This window comes from Alosa alosa, chromosome 14, assembly GCF_017589495.1.
Source record: "Alosa alosa isolate M-15738 ecotype Scorff River chromosome 14, AALO_Geno_1.1, whole genome shotgun sequence".
NCBI classification, from domain to species: domain Eukaryota; kingdom Metazoa; phylum Chordata; class Actinopteri; order Clupeiformes; family Clupeidae; genus Alosa; species Alosa alosa.
The window spans coordinates 23,435,994-23,459,990 of NC_063202.1; the positions used below are offsets into that span (position 1 = coordinate 23,435,994).

Here is a 23,997-nt window from a genome sequence, read left to right on the forward strand (position 1 = left end):
ATGCTACACAATACCATTCACACTGTACAGTGGTTAAGGAGTAGCATTTCTCTGCAGTGGTTAAGGAGCAGCATCTCTCTAGTAGTTAAGGAGCAGCATCTCTCTACAGTGGTTAGGGTGTTTGTTTGTATGTACGGTATGTATGTTTGTAAATATGTTCTGTGGCCTGAGTGAACGTGTGTGTGTGTTTGTTTGTTTGTATGTTTGTTATTGCTCTGCAGGTCTGTCTGGAGAGCGTCCCATTGAAGCTGATTTTCGAAAACTACTAAAATACTAAATACTAAAATCCCAGGAACCAATCACAACATTGACTAAAATCCCAGGAACCAATCACAACATTGATCTGGAATTGAGTGGGTTTTATATAGTGACAGACAGAAGAGTACAGTTAACAGCACTATTCAACACAACCAGTGGCTGTGCTAACGGCGTCAGTGTTATACAATATGGATTATCTTTGTAATTGAGTTAGCAACTGAATTTAAAACCGTTGCTTAGTCTACAAGAAATATATGTTTCCGGAAAGACTGTTTAATGTAGCAGTTTAAGTTTCTTTCAATTACTCGTTACGCCCCTTGGGAAATGGAAGTGAGTGAACGGTCCCTTGATCCATTCTCAGTCTCAGTTGAGATTTAAGAAGCATTCAGAAGTGTGTTTGGTGTTAGCCAGGCTATATGTTCTGCTCCTCTGGACTTGATTACGTCTGTCCCTGATCTAGTTGTGATCTCCCCTTAATCTGTGAAAGATCTAGCGTTGATGTGATTCTGATATAGTTGTGATCTTACCTTAATCTTTTAAAGATCTAGCGTTGATGTGATCTGGTCTAGACCTGATCTCCCCTTAATCTGTTAAAGATCTAGCATTGATGTGATTCTAATCTAGTTCTGATCTTCCCAAGATCTAGTACTGATGTGATTATGACCTAGTTCTGATCTCCCCTTAATCTGTGAAAGATCTAGTGTTGATGTGATTCTGATCTAGTTGAGATTTCCCCTTAATCTGTGAAAGATCTAGCGTCGATGTGATTATGATCTCCCCTTAATCTGTGAAAGATCTAGCGTTGATGTGATTCCAATCTAGTTCGGGTCTCACCTTAATCTGTGAAAGATCTAGCATTGATGTGATTCTGATCTGCCCCTGATCAGTTAGAGAGCTAGTTCTGATGTGGTCCTGACCCGGTCGTTATCTGGCTCTGATTTAGTCTGTGGTCCTGGTCTGCGGTTGGAGTCTGGCATTAATGTGATTCTGATTTAGTCTGCGGTCCTTGTCTGGCATTAATGCGATTCTGATCTAGTCTGTGGTCCCGGTGTTTGGTCCTGGTGTGGCATTAATGTGATTCTGATCTGGCCCTGATCTGATGCAGGGGTCAGTAGCTCTCAGGGTCGGTCCTCCTCCACTGTGAACAGAGTCAGTCAAACACACACTAATCAATACTGCTGATTTATGTAGCTAATGGACTGATCAATGCACTGATGATCAGAGGCCCTGTGGTGACCCCGCACCCTGGAGGTCACGCAGGACATGGAGCTGCCTCTGAGCTCACACACACTGGAAACAATGCTGATGGATGATGGTCAGGTTATTATGTGTGTGTGTGTGTGTGTGTGTGTGTGTGTGTGTGTGTGTGTGTGTGTGTGTGTGTGTGTGTGTGTGTGAATCCACAAGAGAGTAATGCTATGAGAGTGATGTAGATATGGAAAATATTCTAGTTATGGTCAGGGTGGAGCTAGAGAATGGAACTGGTGTGTGTGTGTGTGTGTGTGTGTGTGTGTGTGTGTGTGTGTGTGTGTGTGTGTGTGTGTGTGTGTGTGTGTGTGTGTGTGTGTGTGCGCGCGCGCGCACATGTGTGTGTGTGTGAGTGTTTATGTGTGGGACTAAACAGTGTGTATGTGATCCACAGTGCATTTGCATGGTTTTGAGTGTGTTTGTGTGAGACTGTTAAAATGTTTAGTCAGAAAGCAGGAATTTAGATGGAATTTTTGATATCACCATCTGATATCTAAATCACAAAATATGCACTTTGTGTGTGTGTGTGTGTGTGTGTGTGTGTGTGTGTGTGTGTGTGTGTGTATGTGCGTGTCTGTGTGTCTGTGTGGGAGTGTGTCTGGATGCTGAGTTAAAGGGTGACTCCAGGTCGTTAGCATCCCCTGTGTCTGTTATGTAACCATGGCAACCCTGATACTCAGCAATCCACATTCACAAACCTCTCACCATAGATCCTAGTCCTCCAGATTCCATTGAAGTATGTGTTTGTGTGTGTGTGTTCACGTTTGCATGTGTACGTACAGTTGTGTTTGTGTAGCTCCTAGAGTTGGTTCAGTATGTATCTGAGAATCTTAAACTAACAGATGAAGTACATCTGGATGTTTCTATTCAGGTACCTGAGAATCACGGTAGAATGAGCTTTCTCTCTCTCTATCTCTCTCTCTCTCTCTCTTTCTGTCTCTCTCTCTTTCTCTCTTCCTCTGTCATATTATCTCTCATATCAGTTCTTTTCAGGTCTCTGTCTCTCTGTCATGGTGGTCTATTTTTATTTACAACCCCCTCACGAACATAGACAGACATACAGACTCTCTCTCCCTCGCTCTCTCTCTGTCTCACATACACACGCACTTACACACACACACACACACACACACACACACACACCTGCAGTCACATCTCATCAGCATTGTCTCTCCACCTATTCGCTTTCTCCTCCTCCTCCCTCTCCCCTCTCTCTCTCTCTCTCTCTCTGTCTCTCTCTCTCTCTCTAGCTGTCTTTCTCCCTCCCTTTTCTCCCACATCACACACACACACACACACACACACACACTCACACACACCTCCACCAGTCAAGCTCTCACTCAGTCACTTTCTCACACCAACGTGAGAGTGGAGAGTTGCAGGATGGAGGGAAGGAGACAGAAGGAGAGAGAGAAACGAGTGAGGAAGAAGGAGAGAAAAGAACAGGGGAGGCGACAGAAAGAGGACAGAAAAAGGAGTTCCGCTGTGACAGAGTGTGGGACCTGTGAAAGTATGTGTGTTTCGCTAGTTTTGCCGTGTCTGTATTGGGTGTGTACCTGTGTGTAGGTGAGAGTGTGAGTGCCAGGTGCTGTTTGTGTGTGTTTTTGTCAGTGGGGTGTCTGTGCAATTGCAATTGTTGTCTGTGCAATATGCGTTTTTGCATATATGTGTGTGTGTGTGTGTGTGTGTATGTATTTCTTACTGTATTTGTACAAATGCTGCTGTGTGTGTGTATGTGTGTGTGCGTGCGTATGTAAGTGCACGCATTTGTGTGTGTTCATGTAGATTTCTATGTCATTTTGAATTTGTGTGTGTGTGTGCGTGTTTGCCTGTGCACTTGGGTGAGTGTGTCGCTGTGTGTGTTAATTGGCTGGGCGTGTTGCTGGAAAACTGTGATTCTGAGGGGAATGTGTGATGTCTCTTTAATTGAGCCTGAGCTTCAAAGCATCTAATAACACAAGCACTGAAACACGTACAGAAAGCTCAGTGTGTGTGTGTGTGTGTGTGTGTATGTGTGTGTGTGTGTGTGTGTGTGTGTGTGTGAGTGTGTGTTATTGTGGTGAGCAGATGCACTGAAATATGCAGAAGGAGAATGTGTGTCTATACGTATGCGTGCTTGTGTATGTGTGTGATTGTGTGTTTAAGGTGACCAGATGTTGTACAGAATGCTCATGCGTGTGTGTGTGTGTGTGTGTGTGTGTGTGTGTGTGTGTGTGTGTGTGTGTGTGTGTGTGTGTGTGTGTGTGTGTGTGTGTGTGTGTGCTGTGTGGATATGAAAGAATGAGGGCTCAGATATCTCTGTTTGTTGAATGTTGACATTGCACTGTAGGAATGATTGTATTCTGCAAAGACTCATGAATGATATTTTACAAAATGTTATGATGTGCCGGAGATTGAATAGCTAACCCCGAGCAATAATTCTCTTTAGACACAGTGTGTGTGTGTGTGTGTGTGTGTGTGTGTGTGTGTGTGTGTGTGTGTGTGTGTGTGTGTGTGTGTGTGTGTGTGTGTGTGTGTGTGTGAGTGTTGGCTGGCAGAGCAGGGTGTACCTGAGTTTTCATAAGGGAGTGTGGACTCACAAAGAGTCCTGCCAGAGGATAACATCTATTAGTTGGTTGAGCGCTGGCCAACCAGAGTACAGTACATTCATGCGCACGCACACACAGTACACACACACACACACACACACACACACACACACACACACACTCATTTACATGCACACACACACTCATTTACACACACATAATAGCATGGTAAGAGGAGAGAAGGAGATGGAGAAAGCTAATGAGAGAAAGAGGGATGGAGAGAGATAGAGGAGAGAGGACCGGGCAGAGCATGACTCATGGAATGTGTCTTACAATGTGTGTGTGTGTGTGTGTGTGTGTGTGTGTGTGTGTGTGTGTGTGTGTGTGTGTGTGTGTGTGTGTGTTGAGTGATATATGTAATGACTTTACTTTGTGTTCTTTCTGGCTCTTAAAAGCAGCTGGACATTGTTCTGGCAATATGTCTGTGTGTGTGTGTGTGTGTGTGTGTGTGGGAGGGGGGTGAGGGTAGGGGAGCACAGTCCATCTTTTCATTTTTGGCTCTGGAACGGGATGTGAGTGTTAGTTGCCCAGCCAATGGATCTGTTTCCCTGTGTGTGTGTGTGTGTGTGTGTGTGTGTGTGTGTGTGTGTGTGTGTGTGTTTGTGTGTGTGCGTCGTGTGTGTGTGTGTGTGTGTGTGTGTGTGTGTGTGTGTGTGTGTGTATGTGTGTGTGTGTGCTTGTGATGCGTGTGTGTGTGTGTGTGTGTGTGTGTGTGTGTGTGTGTGTGGGTGTGTTTTTGTGTGTGTCTTGGCGTGTGTGTGTGTGTGTGTGTGTGTGTGTGTGTGTGTGTGTGTGTGTGTGTGTGTGTGGGTGTGTTTGTGTGTGTGCGCGTGTGTGTGTGTGTGTGTGTGTGTGTGTGTGTGTGTGGGTGAGGGTGCCCGTGTACTCGTCTGCTTATGTAGCAAAATTCTTTCCTGTCTCTTCTCAAGAACAGTGGTAGAGTGGTGTGTGTGAGAGAGTGTGAGTATGTACTTGAGTGAGTGAATGAGTGTGTGAGTGAGAGAGAGAGAGAGAGAGAGAGAGAGAGGTGGGGGGAGTGAAAGAGAGCTTGTGGTCGCCTTTGTCATCGTCTCCAAAGACCTTGTAACTGTTGGGAGATGTATAAAGTCCTGTGTGTGTGTGTGTGTGTGTGTGTGTGTGTGTGTGTGTGTGTGTGTGTGTGTGTGTGTGTGTGTGTGTGTGTGTGTGTGTGTGCATGGAGCAGACTAGTGATAAAACATAATCAAAAAATGCTGATTTGGAGGAAAGTGCTGAAGCAAAACCTCTTTATGGTGTCTTTCTCGATCTCCTCCCCCTCACACATGGGCATACACACACACACACACACACACACACACACACATACACACACACACACACACGGGTGATAATGACCAAAATGACTTTGCTCACATCCGAGCGGCCAAAGTGAAGGGGTTTAATTTGTCACGTCAGCAGTAGCCATGTACTTCATTAATTCAGATGGGGGCACATGTGCTGCAGGTCATCCCCGGTTCTGGCCAGATAACCAGTGACACAGACTTTTATCTGATGTGAGCTGTGCTGATAAAGTTAGGATGAAGGTCTTTCTTTTTCAAGTGGAAAGTGATATCTGTAAAAGGTTTGCTTTTTAGGTTAAACGCAGAGGTTTTGCTTTGTCTTGGCCGAGCGTCCAAACGAATCCTGTAAATGCACTGCCCGAAACCGCACTTTTCTGAAACCTGGTCCCAGAGTGGAGAAATCTGAAACCGTAGCCCGTTTGAGTTCGTTTAGACAGCGAAACCGCACATCCTGCTTGCATATCGATGATGTCATCGCCACACCTCAGCTGCCCTGGACTTGCACTTATAGTATTGCCTAACAATACTAGTTTTCATACATGACATTACCTACGATTACACTCCATAAGATAAATATCACAACTGGTGCTGCGCAGCGCCGATACAAGCATACAAAGACGCTTAGAACTCACGTTAAGCCGATGGTAGCACACTGAATGCAAATGCACGATTTGATGCAGGCAAAAGTATCGACTGTTACTAACGAAGGTTTTATAGCAATATTATAAATGTGGCGACAGAATAGCCTAGAACTTGGGTAAGCCTTGCGTTTAATAGCCTAATTGCGGTGATAGCCAAAACTAATGTGAATCACGGACTATCCTACAACCAAAGAAAGTAAAGGTGATTAGTAGGCCTACCATGTTAGCCAAATAAAGGGGGGACTGCACCCTTCACAAACCGTAAAATAAAGTTTATTAGTTTTACAGTTGGCTATAGTTGACAGTTCATCATCAGTCCACACAAACAATTCTGGTTTCCTTACACTAGCCATTTTGTCGTAGCCTATTCTGTATGTTTTTAAAGCGCACGTTTTGCCAGTTTTGGTCAATTTCTGTAAAGAAACAGTGCCACCTATAGGCCTGGGGTATGAAGTAACGTGTTGAGTGGCGTGTTGAGATGGATCCGTTTGGGAATATAAATATTCTTGATCTGGTTCCAGGAAGGCGGAGGAAAAAAGATCGGTTTGGTGCGTGTGGACTAGGCCTTAGCCTTTAGTGTAATCTCTTCTTGGTAGGGAACGTTGGGAATCATTTTCTTTATTCAGATGTATTTGTGTCAATCACACGGGCACTACTGTGCATAGTATGTTTATGATGTTTGAAGCAGTTGAAGTTGATTACATATGATGTATTAGCAAAGCCTTTGCAACAAATCTTGATTTTGGAATCCACATACCTTTTGCATCAATTTGGCCTGGAAAATGTTCTGTGTGCTGCTACATAGTCCTTTAACTCATTATGCAGATTTACAACATTCCTCTAACTCTGTGAAGCCTCAGAAAGATAATATCAGCAAAATGTTCATTGTTTTTTAATAACCTTTATTTGACATTGAATGATGATTCACTGTTGATGTTGATCCTGTGAACTGTGCTAAGTTTTCGTTGTGAATATGGCCTAGTGACTGACTGACTGACTGACTGACTGATTGAGTATTCCACACCGTCTCTGCGTCTGACATCTGTAGCTGAGAGCACAATTTCAACTCCAAGATGCAGAAAACCCCATACCAAGCGTCTGACCCATCAAGTTGCCTGTTCTGTTTCCACAAAGACTCGGAAGGAATGTTGATAACATCCTACAAAAAATGCTCACAGAACATTTGGCCAATCACATGTGCAGCATCAGTAGTGATGTTAAAGAAACATTTGTGGGCCCCATTAGATGTTTCAGCAGAAATACGTGAGAGATGCTGACTGACCGTCTCCAAAGCCCATCAAGCACATCAGTGGAGCATCCACAAACCGTCTTCAGCGCCTATCATTACCTTTAAAACAAATCATCTTGATTTCACACAATATACAGAGTCAATGAACATGTGTCTAGAATGCTTACATTTTCTTTACAGACAACCTTACCCAATACAAACATTATGGATCAGTCTTAATCTCAAATGTTTACACTCATATCAGAATAAAAAATCAAATAACAACTACTTAAAAGCTACACTGAAACTATTGATGTGCATGAATGTGCTGAATGAACAGATCAATGAACGTTTGAGAAATGGCTTATTTACTGTATGTTATGTAAAAGAGATCAACTATAGCTAATCCCAGTCTCAGTTGGAGACAGAGCCTGATGTTGAGTTATTTGACTGTTATTACATGCACATCTACAAAACTGTACAAATGGACTTTTGGGATTGATTTTCTTCAATGTGGAAAACAACACAAAGAGGAAGGCTTGAGAAGGAAGGCTTGGAGGAAATTAGTAAAAATGTGTGGTTGTGTCCAAGGAGAGAGAGGGCTGTTGTCACTGATGATATACAGACTTGTACAGTATGTCCCTTCTGTACCTTTTTGTATATCCTGAATTTTGTATATTTTATTTTGAGACTTTTGGAACCAAAGGTCATTATGTCAGGTATCACTGGCAGCAATTTCATGTTGATATTACAATAAGTAGGTAAACATTTGTTAGCAGTTGTAAAATACTGTAAAGATTTTACTGCAGCATTTCTGTCACTTACTATTTTTTGCATGAGTTCAGTTCCCAGGGGATGCCCCTGCCAATACAAAACACCCTTACGTGAGTTGTAAATAGCCTTGGATAAAAGGATCTGCTACTTGGCTACATGTAAAGATGGGACACAAAAATCTATAAAAACTGGTCTGAAATGCCTCTACTCCTGTGAGGTTTTGTCCCTCTCTGTGGATGTACTCGCTGTCTGCTGTGTGTGTGTGTGTGTGTGTGTGTGTGTGTGTGTGTGTGTGTGTGTGTGTTTCTGGGCTTGGCTACGTTTCTTTGGCACAGGCTTGTATTGATTGGGAGGAGAGCAGCTCTCTGGATTTCAGGGCTGCTTAACATTTCCCCCAAACTGGACCCGAAATCCCACCACCGTGTAGATTTCCTCCAGCTTGCGTTGGAAAGTTCTTCTGCTCATTAAAGGACTGTAAGTACAGGGCTAGTGCTTGTGTTGGAAAGAGGTGATTTTGTGTGTGTGTGTGTGTGTGTGTGTGTGTGTGTGTGTGTGTGTGTGTGTGTGTGTGTTTGTTTGTGTGTGTGTGTGTGTGTGTGTGTGTGTGTGTGTGTGTGTGTGTGTGTGTGTGTGTCGTGGTTGAGCTTACATTATCTCAGATTACTACCCTGATCCCCCTCCAGTAGATGTGAATGCGTGTGAATGATGTTTTTTTCCCACAGTGTGCGTCTGAGTGTATCGTCTGAGTTGTGTAGTAGATCAATTAGACTGTAAGTGTGGATGGGTATGTGAGAACTTCTCTGTCTATTTGTGTTTGTGTGTGGGTGGGTGTGTCTACATGTAGATGTGTGTGTGTGAATGTGTGTGTTTTGTGCAAATATAAAGCTAAAATCTATTGCCATTTTTAAAGTCTACAGTATACAGCATTAAGACTTTAATACAAATACACGTTCAGATGCGACACACACACACACACACACACACACACACACACACACACACACACACACACACACACACACACACAGACACACATACACCTCTGGCTGTCAGATAGGCCAAGCAGGAGCGGAGAGGAGGCAGTCAAGCATGTCGGAGTGTACATGTAAGAGGATTCTACTGCTGCTCTCCTCTTCTTGTCAGGAGTATCTGTTTGTGTGTTAGTGTGTGTGTGTGTCTGTCTGTCTGTCTGTGTGTGTGTGTGTTCACGTGTGTGTGTGTGTGCACGTGTGTGTGTGTGTCTGTGTGTGTGTGTCCTTTGTGGGAGAGAGACCCCATTTATATTTTTCTCTCACACACCCACGATAGCCCATATAACAGCCTATGTGAACTTGTGCCACACACACACACACACACACACACACATGCTCATGCTCACACACCAACAACCATAAGCACACACACATACTGTCATCTGTTTCTTTCGTCCTTTCCTGCATCTGTCTCAAGAGCTGAGATGATTGTAGTTTGATCAAACCAGTAGACACACACATACATACAAACACATCAAACACACACACACACTTCACACAATCTCACACATTTCTCTGAGCTCTCTGGACATGCTAGAGTGGATCTGTTTACCACACAACTGCTCACAGATACTCCCCCCCCCACACACACACACACACACACAACTCTCTATGTGTAATGCATTTTGTGGAAAATGAACATAAACACTGCGGTTGATCAAACATTAGTAATGTTTAAAGAGGACAGTTATTAATAAGGATAAATATTATTAATAAGGACAGACATGTAGCAGAGCCAAGGCCAACTGGCAGACAAACAAAATGGCAGTCTCATGTGACATCGTGAAGATTTCACAAAAAGTCCAAGTTTACAGTCCAAGGTTGTGGAGGATCAGATGACCGGGAATAATGAGCTGACAGTGCCAGTGACAGGCACTGATGGAGTGATTGGCAGACTGGTCAGTACTCTGGTGATGCTGAGCTCTGATTGGCTGACGAGGACAGAGAAGCTGACGAGGGTGTTGCCCTATCAGAGATGTGGTACTCTGCTTCTGATAGACATATCCAAGTTTAAATGTTCCGACAAGCTTCTCTCAAGTGCAGGGGTTAATGAGCTGCAAACACACACACACACACACACACACACACACACACACACACACACACACACCACATGTGTGCTCAGTGTGCTATTTAATCACATACAGTACATGTGGTTTTCATGCGTGTGTGTGTGAGTGTTGTAAGTGTGTATTTGCCAAGTACTGTTTATTTGGCACGGTGTGTGCCCGTTATGAGGTGTGTGTTTTGTGAAGGGAGCAGGATGTCCTGCTGGAGTGTGTGGTGTGATCTGGGTGAGAAGTGGACACTCTCTCTGTCACACCCACCCCACCTCTCTGCTAAGAGCATCACTCTAAGAGAGAGAGAGAGAGAGAGATGCATCTTATTCAGAAAACCTAGCAGAGGTCACACACACACATACAGTACACAAACACACACACACAGACACACACACACACACACACACACACAGCTATTTGTGGAATGAAAATCCCCCTACACTCTCAGTTTGCAATGTCGTCAGAATAAGAGAGTAGGAGTATTTTTTAACCTCACATTGAAATCTCCCCCTCTTGCCTTGGCATCTCTATGTGTGTGTGTGTGTGTGTGTCTCTCTCTTTCTCTCTCTCTCTCTCTCTGTGTGTGTGTATTGTGGCAGCTGCACTTATGAATATGTCATTGTATCGCTGATGTGGAGTGCACTGCGAGACGTTGACACAGCGGGGAACAGGTGAAGTGAAAGGGAGAACGATTGAAAAAAACTGCTGATGTCATTGGACAGACTGTGATGTCATAATCCCCGATTTGTGCGACCGCCACGGTGACATTTGGGACATCACTTACTGCTCTGTGATGTCACTGGTTCTCCTCTCCTCTCACATCTTCCTCTCTCTGGTGATTTCTGCAGTGTCTTGTCTTACACCTTCATTGTATGGAGAAGCATTGGCAGTATAGATGGAAAGTTCCACTGGATTTTGTGTGTGTGTGTGTGTGTGTGTGTGTGTGTGTGTGTGTGTGTGTGTGTGTGTCAAAGAGAGAGAGAGGTTTAAGAGTGAGCCTTTGCGGTGTGCCTAGGTAAACAAGAAAAAAAAATATGAAAGTGTATTCTTAAATGCTAAAGATTTGTGATTCCATGGTCCTAACACACACACACACACACACACACACACACACACACACACACACACACACACACACACACACACACACACACACACACACACACACACACACACACACACACACACACACACACACACACACTCATGTATAAGCCCTGGTCTTCATCAGAGTTGGATTACAGCATCAAGGCGAACTGTAAGACGATGAGCCACATTAATCTCCCTCTCCTGTGCTTGCTTTTTTTCTGCCCTCTTTCTTGCCTTCTCTTTCTCACACACTTTTCCCCTCTCCCCCTCTCCACACTCTTCTCTCAATCTCCATAAAATGATTCATCTCATCACATTTCTCTCCTTCCTCTCTTCATCTCTGTCAATCTCTCCATCCCTTCATGTCCGTCCATGTGTTCCCTCTCTTTCTACTTCACCTCTTTATCTCTTTACATGCATGTCTTCTTACATATTGTACTTCTCCATTTTCATCTATCCTTTCACCATCCCCTTTCTTTCACTTCGCTCTTGTTCTCTCTCTCCCACTGTTCTCTATGCATCCCCTGTTTCACTCTCCTTTCTGTCCATTTCTATCTCCATCTCTCCTCATGTTCCTTCCTCTATGTCTCACACCTTTTCATCTCTCTCTCTTTCTCTCTGTCTCTCTCTCTTTCTATCTCTCACTCTCTCTCTCTCTTTCTCTCTGTCTCTCTCTCTTTCTCTCTGTCTCCCCCCCTCTAGCCTCTCCCCCTAAACTGCGTCCAATCAGAGGTCAGTCGTTGGCTGAGGGCGAGAGGCTGCAGCTGCGCTGTGAGGTAACCGACGGCAACCCCAGCCCCGCCTTCCGCTGGTACAAGGACGGCAGCGAGCTGAAGAAAAGCCGAGACATCAAAATCAAATCCAACAAGTGAGTCTGCAGTCTGTGTGCACATACACACACACACACACACACACACACACACACACACACACCTGCACGCATGCGCATGCACCACACACCAAGACGATACGCGACACATGCACACAGACGCCAAGACACACACACACTAGCACTAGTACATGAGCATACACAGGCATAGTAAATGCATACGTACACATGGACACACACACCACAGTGTACATATGTACACCCACACATTAACTATCGAAATCTACTCAAAAGTAGACTTTTTACAGTAATCAACTGACATTTTTGCAACAAAAGCTTTTACAATAAACAGACATTCCTAGAGAAATAAAGAAAAATAGAATCACACATATCAATCCAATACTGTAAGTGAAAATCAAAAATGTAGCAACAAAACAAAAGGAAAAAGGAAAAAACAATTACTGGTGACATTGCTATAGAACTATTTTTTTCTTGCATGTGTGTGTGTGTGTGTGTGTGTGGTGGGGGTGGGGGATTATGGATCCTGCCTTTTGTTCAGATCTGTCCACAAGTCCTCATCGACATTGCAGGTGATGTCCTCTCAGGCTAGGCGACGGGGGAAATATCACCTTGTGTGCCATATCCATCCTTGAACTGACCCCACCTCAATGTCTCTGCATGCCCCTTCCATTGCTTGCAAAAGAGGCATGCAGGTATGTGGTTGTTGGTCATATTTTTGCCACATTGAAAATAATTCTTCGATAGGTTTTAGAAATGGGGAGTAAAGGGGTAAATACAGAACTGTACACGGGTACACACTTGAACATAACTTACCTGAAGTCTATTGTAGTGCTAAGCCTCAGACTGATGGTGTTCAGTTTTCTCTGTAAGTGTTTTCAGGTATGTGTGCTTGCATTTTCAATGGAACTGTGTCCCAATGATAACAGGAGATTTCATTTTTGAACATAGAGTCTAATGTAAGAAACCGTGTGTAGTGTTTTGTAGTAAGTGTGTTGCAAACAATGCAAATCAAAAAATGTGTTTAAGTTATGGTTACAGTACACAGTGTTTAAGGTATGGTACAAGAAGTTTACTGTAGGTATTCATTTTTAGTGTGTAAGCAATGGGCAAAAACTGTAACTGAAATAGTTAGATAATTGTTCACATTATAATGTTAGAAAATAATTATATTGTCAGAAGATAAATGTAATCTAATGGCTTATTAGGGTTCATATAAGTCTAACAGGGAGGCTACACCGGGCACGTAACTGAAGCGTTATACTCACGTAGCGTCTGCTCCAACAATGAGCTTCCACTATAATCAATGGAACTGGCTACACCAGACGTGATAGCGGCGCGTACATTAGCTTCCACTATAATCAATGGAACTGGCTACACCAGACGTGATAGCGGCGCGTACATTAGCTTCCACTATAATCAATGGAACTGGCTACACCAGACGTGATAGCGGCGCGTACATTAGCTTCCACTATAATCAATGGAACTGGCTACACCAGACGTGATAGCGGCGCGTACATTAGCTTCCACTATAATCAATGGAACTGGCTACACCAGACGTGATAGCGGCGCGTACATTAGCTTCCACTATGATCAATGGAACTGGCTACACCAGGCGTAATAGCGACACGTTGCAGACCTGGTGTAGCCCTGGTGTTAGATTTTGCATGCATGTTTGTTCGGCAAATTTAAGTCTTTCTAGCTTGCGATTTATTTGAACATTTAAAAATAAGGCAGTCGATCTCCACATAAACTAGAGTGGTATCCGAATTTAACCCCGCCCACGGAAATTTGGTCTGGACTTGTTCCATTGAGAAGCAACCATGCCCATACCAGAGCAGTTCGAACCAACCGCACCAATGACATTGTCTGGGCGGGCTTTATGCGATGATGGACAGATATGCAACAGTGCATAGTCTATCACGTCATCTTAGCACCCTTTTCTGTCTTTTGTCTGTACAATATATTGGCAGCGCAATAACTTTTAAAAAGCTATCAGAAAACAACATTAAGGCATCTCTTGTGAAGAAGAATGTTTCGGCTGTTCTCCCTACAGGATTCACGGAACGTTATTTCGTTGCTCTGATCGAGTGCAATGCCATTTTCCCCCAAGTATCGGTTGAAACACGCCCCATAATCACGTCCAAATCAAGCAGTATTAGACTCACAATAGAATTGAGTATGTCTACGTCAGGCTACTAGAGGGCAGAAATGTGCAGAAATGACATTGACAACAGACTACCGCACAAAGAGGAAGATAAAAATAAATACCGGTAAGGTTCTTTTCATCACTACTCTATATGGTTCCATCAAGAACCATGACTGTGTTGAACTGAAAGCATCACTACTCTATATGGTTCCATAAAGAACCATGACTGTGTTGAACTGAAAGGTTCTTTTCATCACTACTCTATATGGTTCCATAAAGAACCATGACTGTGTTGAACTGAAAGGTTCTTTTCATCACTACTCTATATGGTTCCATAAAGAACCATGACTGTGTTGAACTGAAAGGTTCTTTTTCATCACTACTCTATATGGTTCCATCAAGAACCATGACTGTGTTGAACTGAAAGGTTCTTTTCATCACTACTCTATATGGTTCCATAAAGAACCATGACTGTGTTGAACTGAAAGGTTCTTCACATTGAAAATAGTTCTTCAGAAAGACTATTTTTATAACTGTTCGCCTTTCCCTGATGGTTCTTCAAGTAACTATGCCCTTGTTTTACAATGCATTGATGACTATGTTATGAAGCATTTATGTAAGATTTTATAAAAATGTAATGCCTTAAAGTGGCCCACGTACTGATACCACATTGGCCACATATATATATATATATATAAACACACATTCTGGTTTGTTAGTGTTGTTGCATGCTGTGTTTATCCTGGCCTGGACTCTGTGTGTGTGGAGTGTAATCATGTTTGCTCTGTAGCTGCTGGTGTACAGTATCTCTTTGGTAAGCTGTGTCTATTCAATGTCTGCACTCTCCACTGATGTGACTGTACAGTTGCTATGCAGTATCAGCACTATCGATGCGTGTGGTGTGTGTGTGTGTGTGTGTGTGTGTGTGTGTGTGTGTGTGTGTGTGTGATTAAGTGTGTCTGATTAACAATGTGTGTATGTGTGCAGAGCGCCCTCACACACAGAGCCAAAAGTGCTGACGTGCAGTTTCTAGGGAAACTGGATCTCTCTAACAGGATTGCCTTCTCCCAGCCTCCATGTCACCGCGAGTGTGAATCTGGTCTCGCTGTGGGTTTTCACACACACACACACACACACACACACACACACACACACACACACACACACACACACAGGCAGAGGGGATGTCCATTCTTGTGAGCAGGACAGAAGAGATGAGGTCAGGGTAATGTGAGGACAGAGACTAGCCACTGTGAGGGGATCATCAGAGTGTGTTACTGTAATGCATTTCTACTGTGTGTGCGTGTGCTTGTGCGTGTGCTTGTGCGTGTGTGTGTGTGTGTGTGTGTGTGTGTTTATGTGTGTGTGTGTGTGTGTGTGAGGGTACAGCACCCATACTACTTGGTCTACCCCGGGGTTTAGTCTTGAAGTGAGACTCTTTTCACACAGCCTCAGTGGTCAGGTCTTTTTCTCCCGTCCCAATTTGGACAAGTGTCCTAGCTTCAGACTGACCGTCTGCTAGTCTTCGTGCTCTTCCCCCAACGTGTCGTGACATCTGTGAGTGACCGCTCACATCACTTCCTGATTTCCCGAGCCAGATGGGACCCTGACCCCTCCCAGACTGGGGCCGAATCCCCCCCGGAGCCGCGCTGCCAAACGTCCCGGAGCCAGCAGCCTGAGAGAGGAAGCATAATGCTGGACGGTATGCGTCGTTGCCGGGGCGACTCCCTTCCGCCGAGCAGGTAGTGGCGACCGGAGCAGAGTGGACTCTAAAAATAGCTGCTGCCTATTTATAGTCTGCGTCTGGCCTGCCGCAGGCATGTCTGCAAAGCCACGTGGGATAGCAGAGACGCATGCAGGCTGGGCGGGCGGGCGGGCGGGCGGGTAGCCACAGAGCACCGGAGTGATGGAGAGATCACTGGAGCGCTGGTGACAACAAAATGGCAGAGTGCTGCTTCTGCTGAGAGCATCTATCTCTTTGTGTGTCTGAATAACACTCTCTCTCTCTCTTGCTCTCTCATTCTCTCTCTCTCTTCCTCCTCCATTCTCTGTCTCTCTCTTGCTCTCTCATTCTCTCTCTCTCTTGCTCTCTCATTCTCTCTCTCTTGCTCTCACATTCTCTCTCTCTCTCATTCTCTCTTTTGCTCTCGCTCCTCTTTCCTCTCTCTTTTTTCTCCTCTGCTCTTCCCCCCTTTAACTCACTACCTCCTTTTTCCTTTCTCTCTTTCTCCCTCTGTCTACTCTCCCTGTCTCTGTCATTCCTTCTTTTCTCATCCTCTCATCTCTCTCTCCCTCCCTCTCTCTCTATCTCTCTCTTTCTCTCTCTCTGTCCATCTCCTTCTCTGCCACTCCCTATCATCTCTCTCTCCCTGTCTCTTTGTCTTTCTCTTCCCCTCCTTCTCACTCATGTGCTGTCTCTCCTGGCCTCCTTCTCCATCTCTGTAAGTTCCTCTCCTCGTTCCCTCGGGCCTCCTCTCTTGCTCTCATTTCTTCTTGCTCCATTCTGTTTCTCTCTTTGCTCTCTCATTCTCTCTTTGCTCTTGCTCCTCTTTTCCTCTCTCTTTTTTTCTCCTCTGCTCATTCCTTTTGCTCTTAACTCTTTTCCCTCTTTTTCCTTTCTCTCTTTCCCCCTTTGTCTACTCACCTCCTTTTTCTCTGTGTCATTCCTTCTTTTTCTCATCCTCTCTCTCCCTCCCTCTCTCTCTATCCCTCTCTCTTTCTCTCTCTCTGTCAAAATCTGTCCTTCTCTTCTGCCCTCCCTATCATCTCTCTCTCCCTGTCTCTTTGTCTTTCTCTTCCCCTCCTTCTCACTCATGTGCTGTCTCTCCCTGTAGCTCTCCTTCTCCATCTCTGTCGTTCACCCACTCTCCCTCGTTCCCTCCAGGCCTCTAACTACCTTCTCTCTCGCATGTCTGTTCTCCCCACCCCATTGCAGGAAAAGCTCCAAGATGCAGATCAGTCGAGTGCGGCTGGAGGATGCTGGAAACTACTCGTGTGTGGTGGAGAACATACTGGGCCGAGACAACGCCAGCAGCACCGTCAGCGTCCACACCTGTAAGCTCCCACCTGTCTCTTATTAACGTGTTATTAACATGTTATTATAAACTTCTTTAATCACCACCTGAAATGTGTTTTATTACCCCAATCGCATGTCCGGCCCACTTGCTGAGGCTCCATATGGGCATCTACCAGAGTGTAAGATGAGGTTGATGACACATCGATGACTTACCATCACTTACTTATTATAGCTCATTACATCATATTATGGCACCTGAACAGAGGAGGAAGGGCTGCAGTGTGTTGTGTCAATATTAGAAGTATTAAGCCTAATTATGCTTCCACATAGAATCGATGGTGTAGCCCAGAGCCGTCTGTGTTGCCATCCACCAAGCCCTATGCAGTCACCTGACGCCCTACCAAGCCCTATGCAGTCACCTGACGCCCTACCAAGTCCTACGCAGTCACCTGACGTGCGTGCACCTCCAAAACATTGTAACGCCACGTCAAGGTGACACAGACAGCTCTGTGTGTTGATAGCCGGTGTGCTTCATCAGCCTATACTGTGGACATAATTTTGCGTACAATGACAGGGTTATCCGATTGTACAACGTCTTATTTTTCAGTAATGTTTTGAAATCAGCACTTCAGCAGCAAACAGTACTTTGTGGTCAAATGTGGGAAGTTAGTTTGCTAACATCATATTAACTGGCTGGCAGACACCACACAAATAAGCTCAGATATATTTTCTGGTTACAATAACAAGGTTATTGGAATATACTGTGTCTATTTCTCAATAACATATACAAAGGCTCAAACAAATAATATTTCTATTTAAACACAGCAGTCACAGACACAGGACACCCAGAACTGAAAAAGGTTCAACATGGTGTAGAGGCACCAACGTAGCTAAGTCATCAAGTTGACACAGAATCATAACTCAGCCTTAAGGCACTGTGCAATCATTTGGTAGAAACCAATCATGCCAATGACATGAGTGATGAATTGTAAGCGCCTGTACAGTATCCATGCACAGGTGAGAAGCAACTTTCGATAATGACTTTCGATATAGATGGAGACTAAGATATTGACATTGTCAAATATTGTAGGTTCTGACAGGGAGCTTTGTTCCTTCAGTGAGTGTGTATTCAGAGTAGGCGGTGCCATTTCCATGACGACTGCAGTGTGTTAGCTTATTAGTTCTAATGGCTCGGTGTACATTGCAGCTGTCTGAATTAGACCCAAGCCTTAATCACTCATCTCCTCCATCGCTGCTCCCTCTTTTCCCTCTCTAAGAGGTCTGCGGATGACAAATGTGACAAAGATGGAGCATCCATCTTCTTTATGGAGGAAACAAATCAGGGAGGCTCCAGGTAGCCGCAAACGCAGGGCCAGAACTGGACCGCGGCTGGCCCGGGTCAAAGCCGGACCCATTCCAGACTCAGCCCCTATCTGGAGGGCAGGTCGCACATCTGACTGATGGATTCATGAAATATAAATCTCGCTTACAGCACTGAAACAACAACTTAAGTGTAGAATACACTGATTTATGCTGACACCTAAAATGTACCTAACTATAACGGCATTAATTAGTAGAACACATCAATGAGTGTCTGTTTTTGTGTGGGTGGATTGTATGTGCTAAGTGTTTTAGCCAGTGAAGCCAATGGGAAGCTGCTAATATCAAAGTTCTTTATATGCCTGTGTTTATGTGTTTGTACTCTATGTGTGTAACAGTAGCCAGCTGGAACGTAGCTGTGCAGTACGTACATTAGGTAAACCTCTCTCCCGACGCCTTAAGAGACATGCTAGTTAGACAGGGAGCTAGCACCACAACCTCAACACAATGCAGGTTACACATGCATGCATATGTCAGTTTGTTATTATTTGCGAAATACATGAATGATACTGTATCAGACATCAGTTGACTGAATGTGAGAATGCTCTTGGTGAGCTGTAAGTATTCATGGGTTTCATCAGGTCCCTTTACACAGGTGTATAAAATTCAAGCTCCTAGATTATGAATGCAGACATGGTGCTTGATTAATACACCTGTGGAAAGGGACCTGATGAAACCCATGACTTGACCTGTTGGCTGTTCTGTTTAGTGCCCTCTGATCTTGCGTTGGTGAGCTGTAAGTATTGACCTGGCTGTTCTCTGCTCTTGCGTTGGTGAGCTGTAAGTATTGACCTGTTGGCTGTTCTCTGCTCTTGCGTTGGTGAGCTGTAATTGACCTGTTGGCTGTTCTCTGCTCTTGCGTTGGTGAGCTGTAAGTATTGACCTGTTGGCTGTTCTCTGCTCTTGCGTTGGTGAGCTGTAATTGACCTGTTGGCTGTTCTCTGCTCTTGCGTTGGTGAGCTGTAAGTATTGACCTGTTGGCTGTTCTCTGCTCTTGCATTGGTGAGCTGTAAGTATTGACCTGTTGGCTGTTCTCTGATCTTGCGTTGGTGAGCTGTAAGTATTGACCTGTTGGCTGTTCTCTGGGCCATTATGTCCTGAAGTTAGTGGATAGGAGGTGGAAAAGTCTGGCTTCAGAAAGTTCTTCCACATATCTGTCCCAACCATTCACCTAAACCAGGTGATTCTAATTAGCACAACTCTTCAGCCAGGTAGGTCATCGAATCGGTGTCCACTGGTAGAACCAATATATGGCAGGACTTTTACTTTGTGAAGCCGGACTTTTCCTCCTCTGGTAGTTGGTCTCAGTGCCAGTGGCAGCAGCTCACATCCTGGGTGATTCTTCTTCTCATCCTTCTCTTAATTGCACTGTTGTTCTGTCCTATTATAATGTCCTGTTAGCTTCAGCACTCTCTGGGCACCAATTGGTTTATTAGAGGGTGTATTTGGGTCACCATGGGGACTGTTTGGGTACCCTGTGTGTTAAAACTGAGGGAGGAAGACGTGATAGAAACTTCCAAGGGAGTGTGTGTGTGTGTGTGTGTGTATGTGTGTGTGTGTCTTCCTTTTTTTCATGTGATTTGATTAGTTTAGGGTTACTGGTTGTTGGTTATATCGAACATATTTATTTAGATTTTGATTCATTTTATTTATTCCAGTAAAATAGCATTTGAAGGGAGGCCCATTACTATTGATCAGCATGTTGTAAGGAAGGATGTGTGTGTGTGTGTGTGTGTGTGTGTTTGTGTCACTCCCCATTTACCCACATGACTGGCCAGTAATGTAGAATAAGCGCTCTCTCTCTCTCCCTCTCTCCCTTCGTCTCACTCTCACTCTTTCATTTCTGCAGCTGTGTGCAGAAATGCCCTGTAATTTATTAGCAGGTCAGAGGTACAGTCTCTACTTTCTGTGTGTGTGTGTGTGTGTGTGTGTGTGTGTGTGTGTGTGTGTGTGTGTGTGTGTGTGTGTGTGTGTGTGTCTGATTGTGTGGGCAGAGTAATTGGGATCGTTAATAACCAGCGATCAGTCCACAATTTAGGATGTCTGCAAAAGGTTAAAGTAGGAGGTCCTTTAGGGTAAGGAGTGTGTGTGTATGTGTGTGTGTGTGTGTGTGGTGTGTGTGTGTGGTGTGTGTGTGTGTGTTTCATCTTGTGGCTAATGAAGACAAACAGTGTCATTTTGGCAGATGCTGCAGTCTGTGCATTGGGTTATGGGCTTCGGCAATGCCGACACAGCCCCCATATACAGTACAATCAGCTAAAGCTGCATACACAGACACACACACACACACACACACAAACACACACAAATAATGAACATCAATAAGATCAGTGCACTGCAATATAAAATGCATGTGTACATGTCACAAGAGCATAAAGATGCAATGCACCACGCACTGTACAGTACGTATGTAATGTTTGCATATGATCTCATGCAGTGCACCACGCACTGTGCATATGTAATGTTTGCATACGATCTCATGCAGTGCACCATGCACTGTGCGTACGTAATGTAAGGGATAATGTATAGAACGCCGGTCATTATTGGGAAAATAAGTCCCGACAGGGCGAACCGGACCCCGACGCGCAGCGGAGGGCTCTTGTTCCACCCTGAAGGGACCTGACCGGCGTTCTATACATTATCCCGCTTATTACACGGCTACTTGCCAAAGCGAAACAATAAACTCCCCACAATGTGACTCTTTAGCCTAGGATTTCTGCTGTTCAACAGTATGGTGTTGTGAGTGTTTGTGTAGGCTATAGCCTATTTGTTACCGTTTCATCGTGGCTTTTGGTGAGAAACAAATAGTTCGACAACAGCACACGCTGAACTTGAATCAAACATTTTTTAGAACACAACTGATCAACCGTCTGCTTTCACTTTTGAATGAAGTTCCAGTCCTTGCGTAGTGATATGAAAGGCGTGAAATAGAAGCACAAAGCCCATTTTCCTTGACAGCGGTCTGTTATACTTAGCAACGGTCTGTTATTGAGAATTAGCAGACCACGAAACGTTGGGAAGGCCCATTCAAGTGAATGGAGCATTCTGCAGCATTATGAAGAGCCGTGTAATAAGTTTGCATATTATCTCATGCAGTGCACCATGCACTGTGCGTATGTAATGTTTGCATATGATCTCCCTCTTTCACCTCCCATCACACGCACACACGCATGCACACACACACACGCACACACACACACACACAAACACACACCACACAAACACTCACATCCACAGATAGACACAATTTGTGAATCTGATCAGCCAGCGCAGCTCTCAGTTCTGGTGACGGGCAGTTGAGATGGGGTCATGACACAGACGGAGTCACTGAGCCTCTCATGGGGTGCTGTCTGTCTGAGAGAACACACACACTCACACAAAGACATACGCACACACACCACACATCTGCAAACACACACATAAACACACAAGATACTCACTGGGTTACACACAAACACACACACACACATACACACACACACACACACACTCTCTCTCTGTCTCAGAGAACACAAACATTCACACAAAGACACGCACACACACGCACACACAACGCACACAGTCATAAACATGGATTTTAGTTAGTAAGCTAGTTGTCATGTTAAACGTTACACCGTTGATTCCAGAATCCCGGTATTCTAGCTGAAAGCACACACTGGGGTGGCATTAGGCCATGTGTGTGTGGTTCCGTAGACACGTGCAGGTGGCATAGTGAGGGGTCTCTTTAGCGGTGGAGCGGGATAGCAGGGTAGTGGGATAGCGGGATCACCACATGAACATAATCAGCGGAATGTGGCTTTTGCTTAGCCAAGCACAATTCTGTTCTCCTCCTTCTCTCTCTCTCTCTCTCTCTCTCCCCCCCTGTCTCTCTCTCTCTCCCCCCCTCTCTCTTTCTCTCTCACCATCTTGCCATCTACCCCGTACTTCCCCCCGACGTGTCTTTTTCTGGGCACTGAGTGCTGTGGCTACGTTCCTCTTGCCCTGACGTGTGGCTGAAAGCCTTCTGAATGGGAGCACCTGTACGCAGCTCAATTCTATTGATCGCAGCAGCTCTGAGTGGACTGGGGCTGATGTGGGGAGGGAAGGCGGGTGACTTACGGCCGCCGGCCCAGCCTCACTCTCACTGGTCTGGGGATGAATCATGGACCGAGAGCCTCTCTGTGTGTGTGTGTGTGTGTGTGTGTGAGAGAGAGAGAGAGAGAGAACATTTTATACACACATAGCTATTTATACAACCCTGTTTCCAAAAAAGTTGGAACGCTGTGTAAAATGTAAAAAACAAAAACAGAGTGTGATAATCTTCAGATCTTACAGTATAAGCCCAAAAGGACACAGACAAGATATCGAATACTTCAACTGCCTACAGCCCAGACCTGTCACATTGGGTGCATCATGGAATGAAAAATAGGATTAAGAAGACACCATACTGTTGAACAGCAGAAATCCTATATATTCGGCAAGAATGGGACAATATTTCACTCTCAAAACACCAGCAACTGGGCTCCTCAGTTCCCAAACATTTACAAACTGTTGTTAAACGAAGCGGTGAAGTAACATAGTGCTAAACATGCATGCATCTGTTCCACGCACACACACACAAACACACACACACACAGTGCTAAACAACTGTTCCAGCTTTTTTGAGATGTGTTTTGAGGATGAAATTCAAAATGAACATATAATGTATTTTCCAGAAGAACAATTAAAAATTGTTTTAACAGTTAATATGTTGTCGTTGCACTATTGTCAGTTAAATATAGGGTTTGAAAATCAAAGCATTCTGTTTCTGTCTGCATTTCACAAATCTTCCCAACTTGAAAATGTGGTTGTATTCACATTTCACACAATGTTTGCATAGGATCTTATGCATTGCACCACGCACCTGATCAGCCAGCGCAGGTCTCGGTTCTGGTGACGGGCCGTTGAGATGGGGTCATGACACAGACGCAGAGTCACTGAGCCTCTCATGGGGTGCTGTCTGTCTGAGAGAACACACACACTCTGTCTGAGAGAACACACACACACAATGTGACAATTTCACAATTCACCTTTTTTTTTCCCTTAACGCTCTTGTTAGATTACTCTGTTGCATTGACAACACTGCATCCAAACAGATATGCTGGAAAAGTAACTTTAGATTTCAGTTTCAGAGAGAGAGAAAAGATGATGTGAGAGAGAATGAGAGTAAAAAGAGGGACCATCATGTCCATTGATCAGAGAGGATGAATGTGTGTGTGTGTGTGTGTGTGTGTGTGTGTGTGTGTGTGTGTGTGTGTGTGTGTGTGTGTGTGTGTGTGTGTGTGTGTGTGTGTGTGTGTGTGTGTGTGTGTGTATGTATGTATGTGTGTGGGTGGTGTTCTGGTCCTGA

The 23,997-nt window shown here is 44.6% G+C and overlaps 1 protein-coding gene across 1 annotated transcript in view; it reads left to right on the forward strand.

Annotated features, from left to right (window-relative positions):
- The window catches only part of nrg2b (neuregulin 2b), a 68,648-nt gene that overhangs the window by 27,212 nt on the left and 17,439 nt on the right, over positions 1–23,997 (forward strand). Inside the window, exons 2-3 of the mRNA XM_048262858.1 lie at positions 11,940–12,105; positions 17,169–17,287. Coding sequence (XP_048118815.1) covers positions 11,940–12,105; positions 17,169–17,287 — 285 coding nt within the window. The remainder of the gene's footprint in view (positions 1–11,939; positions 12,106–17,168; positions 17,288–23,997) is intronic.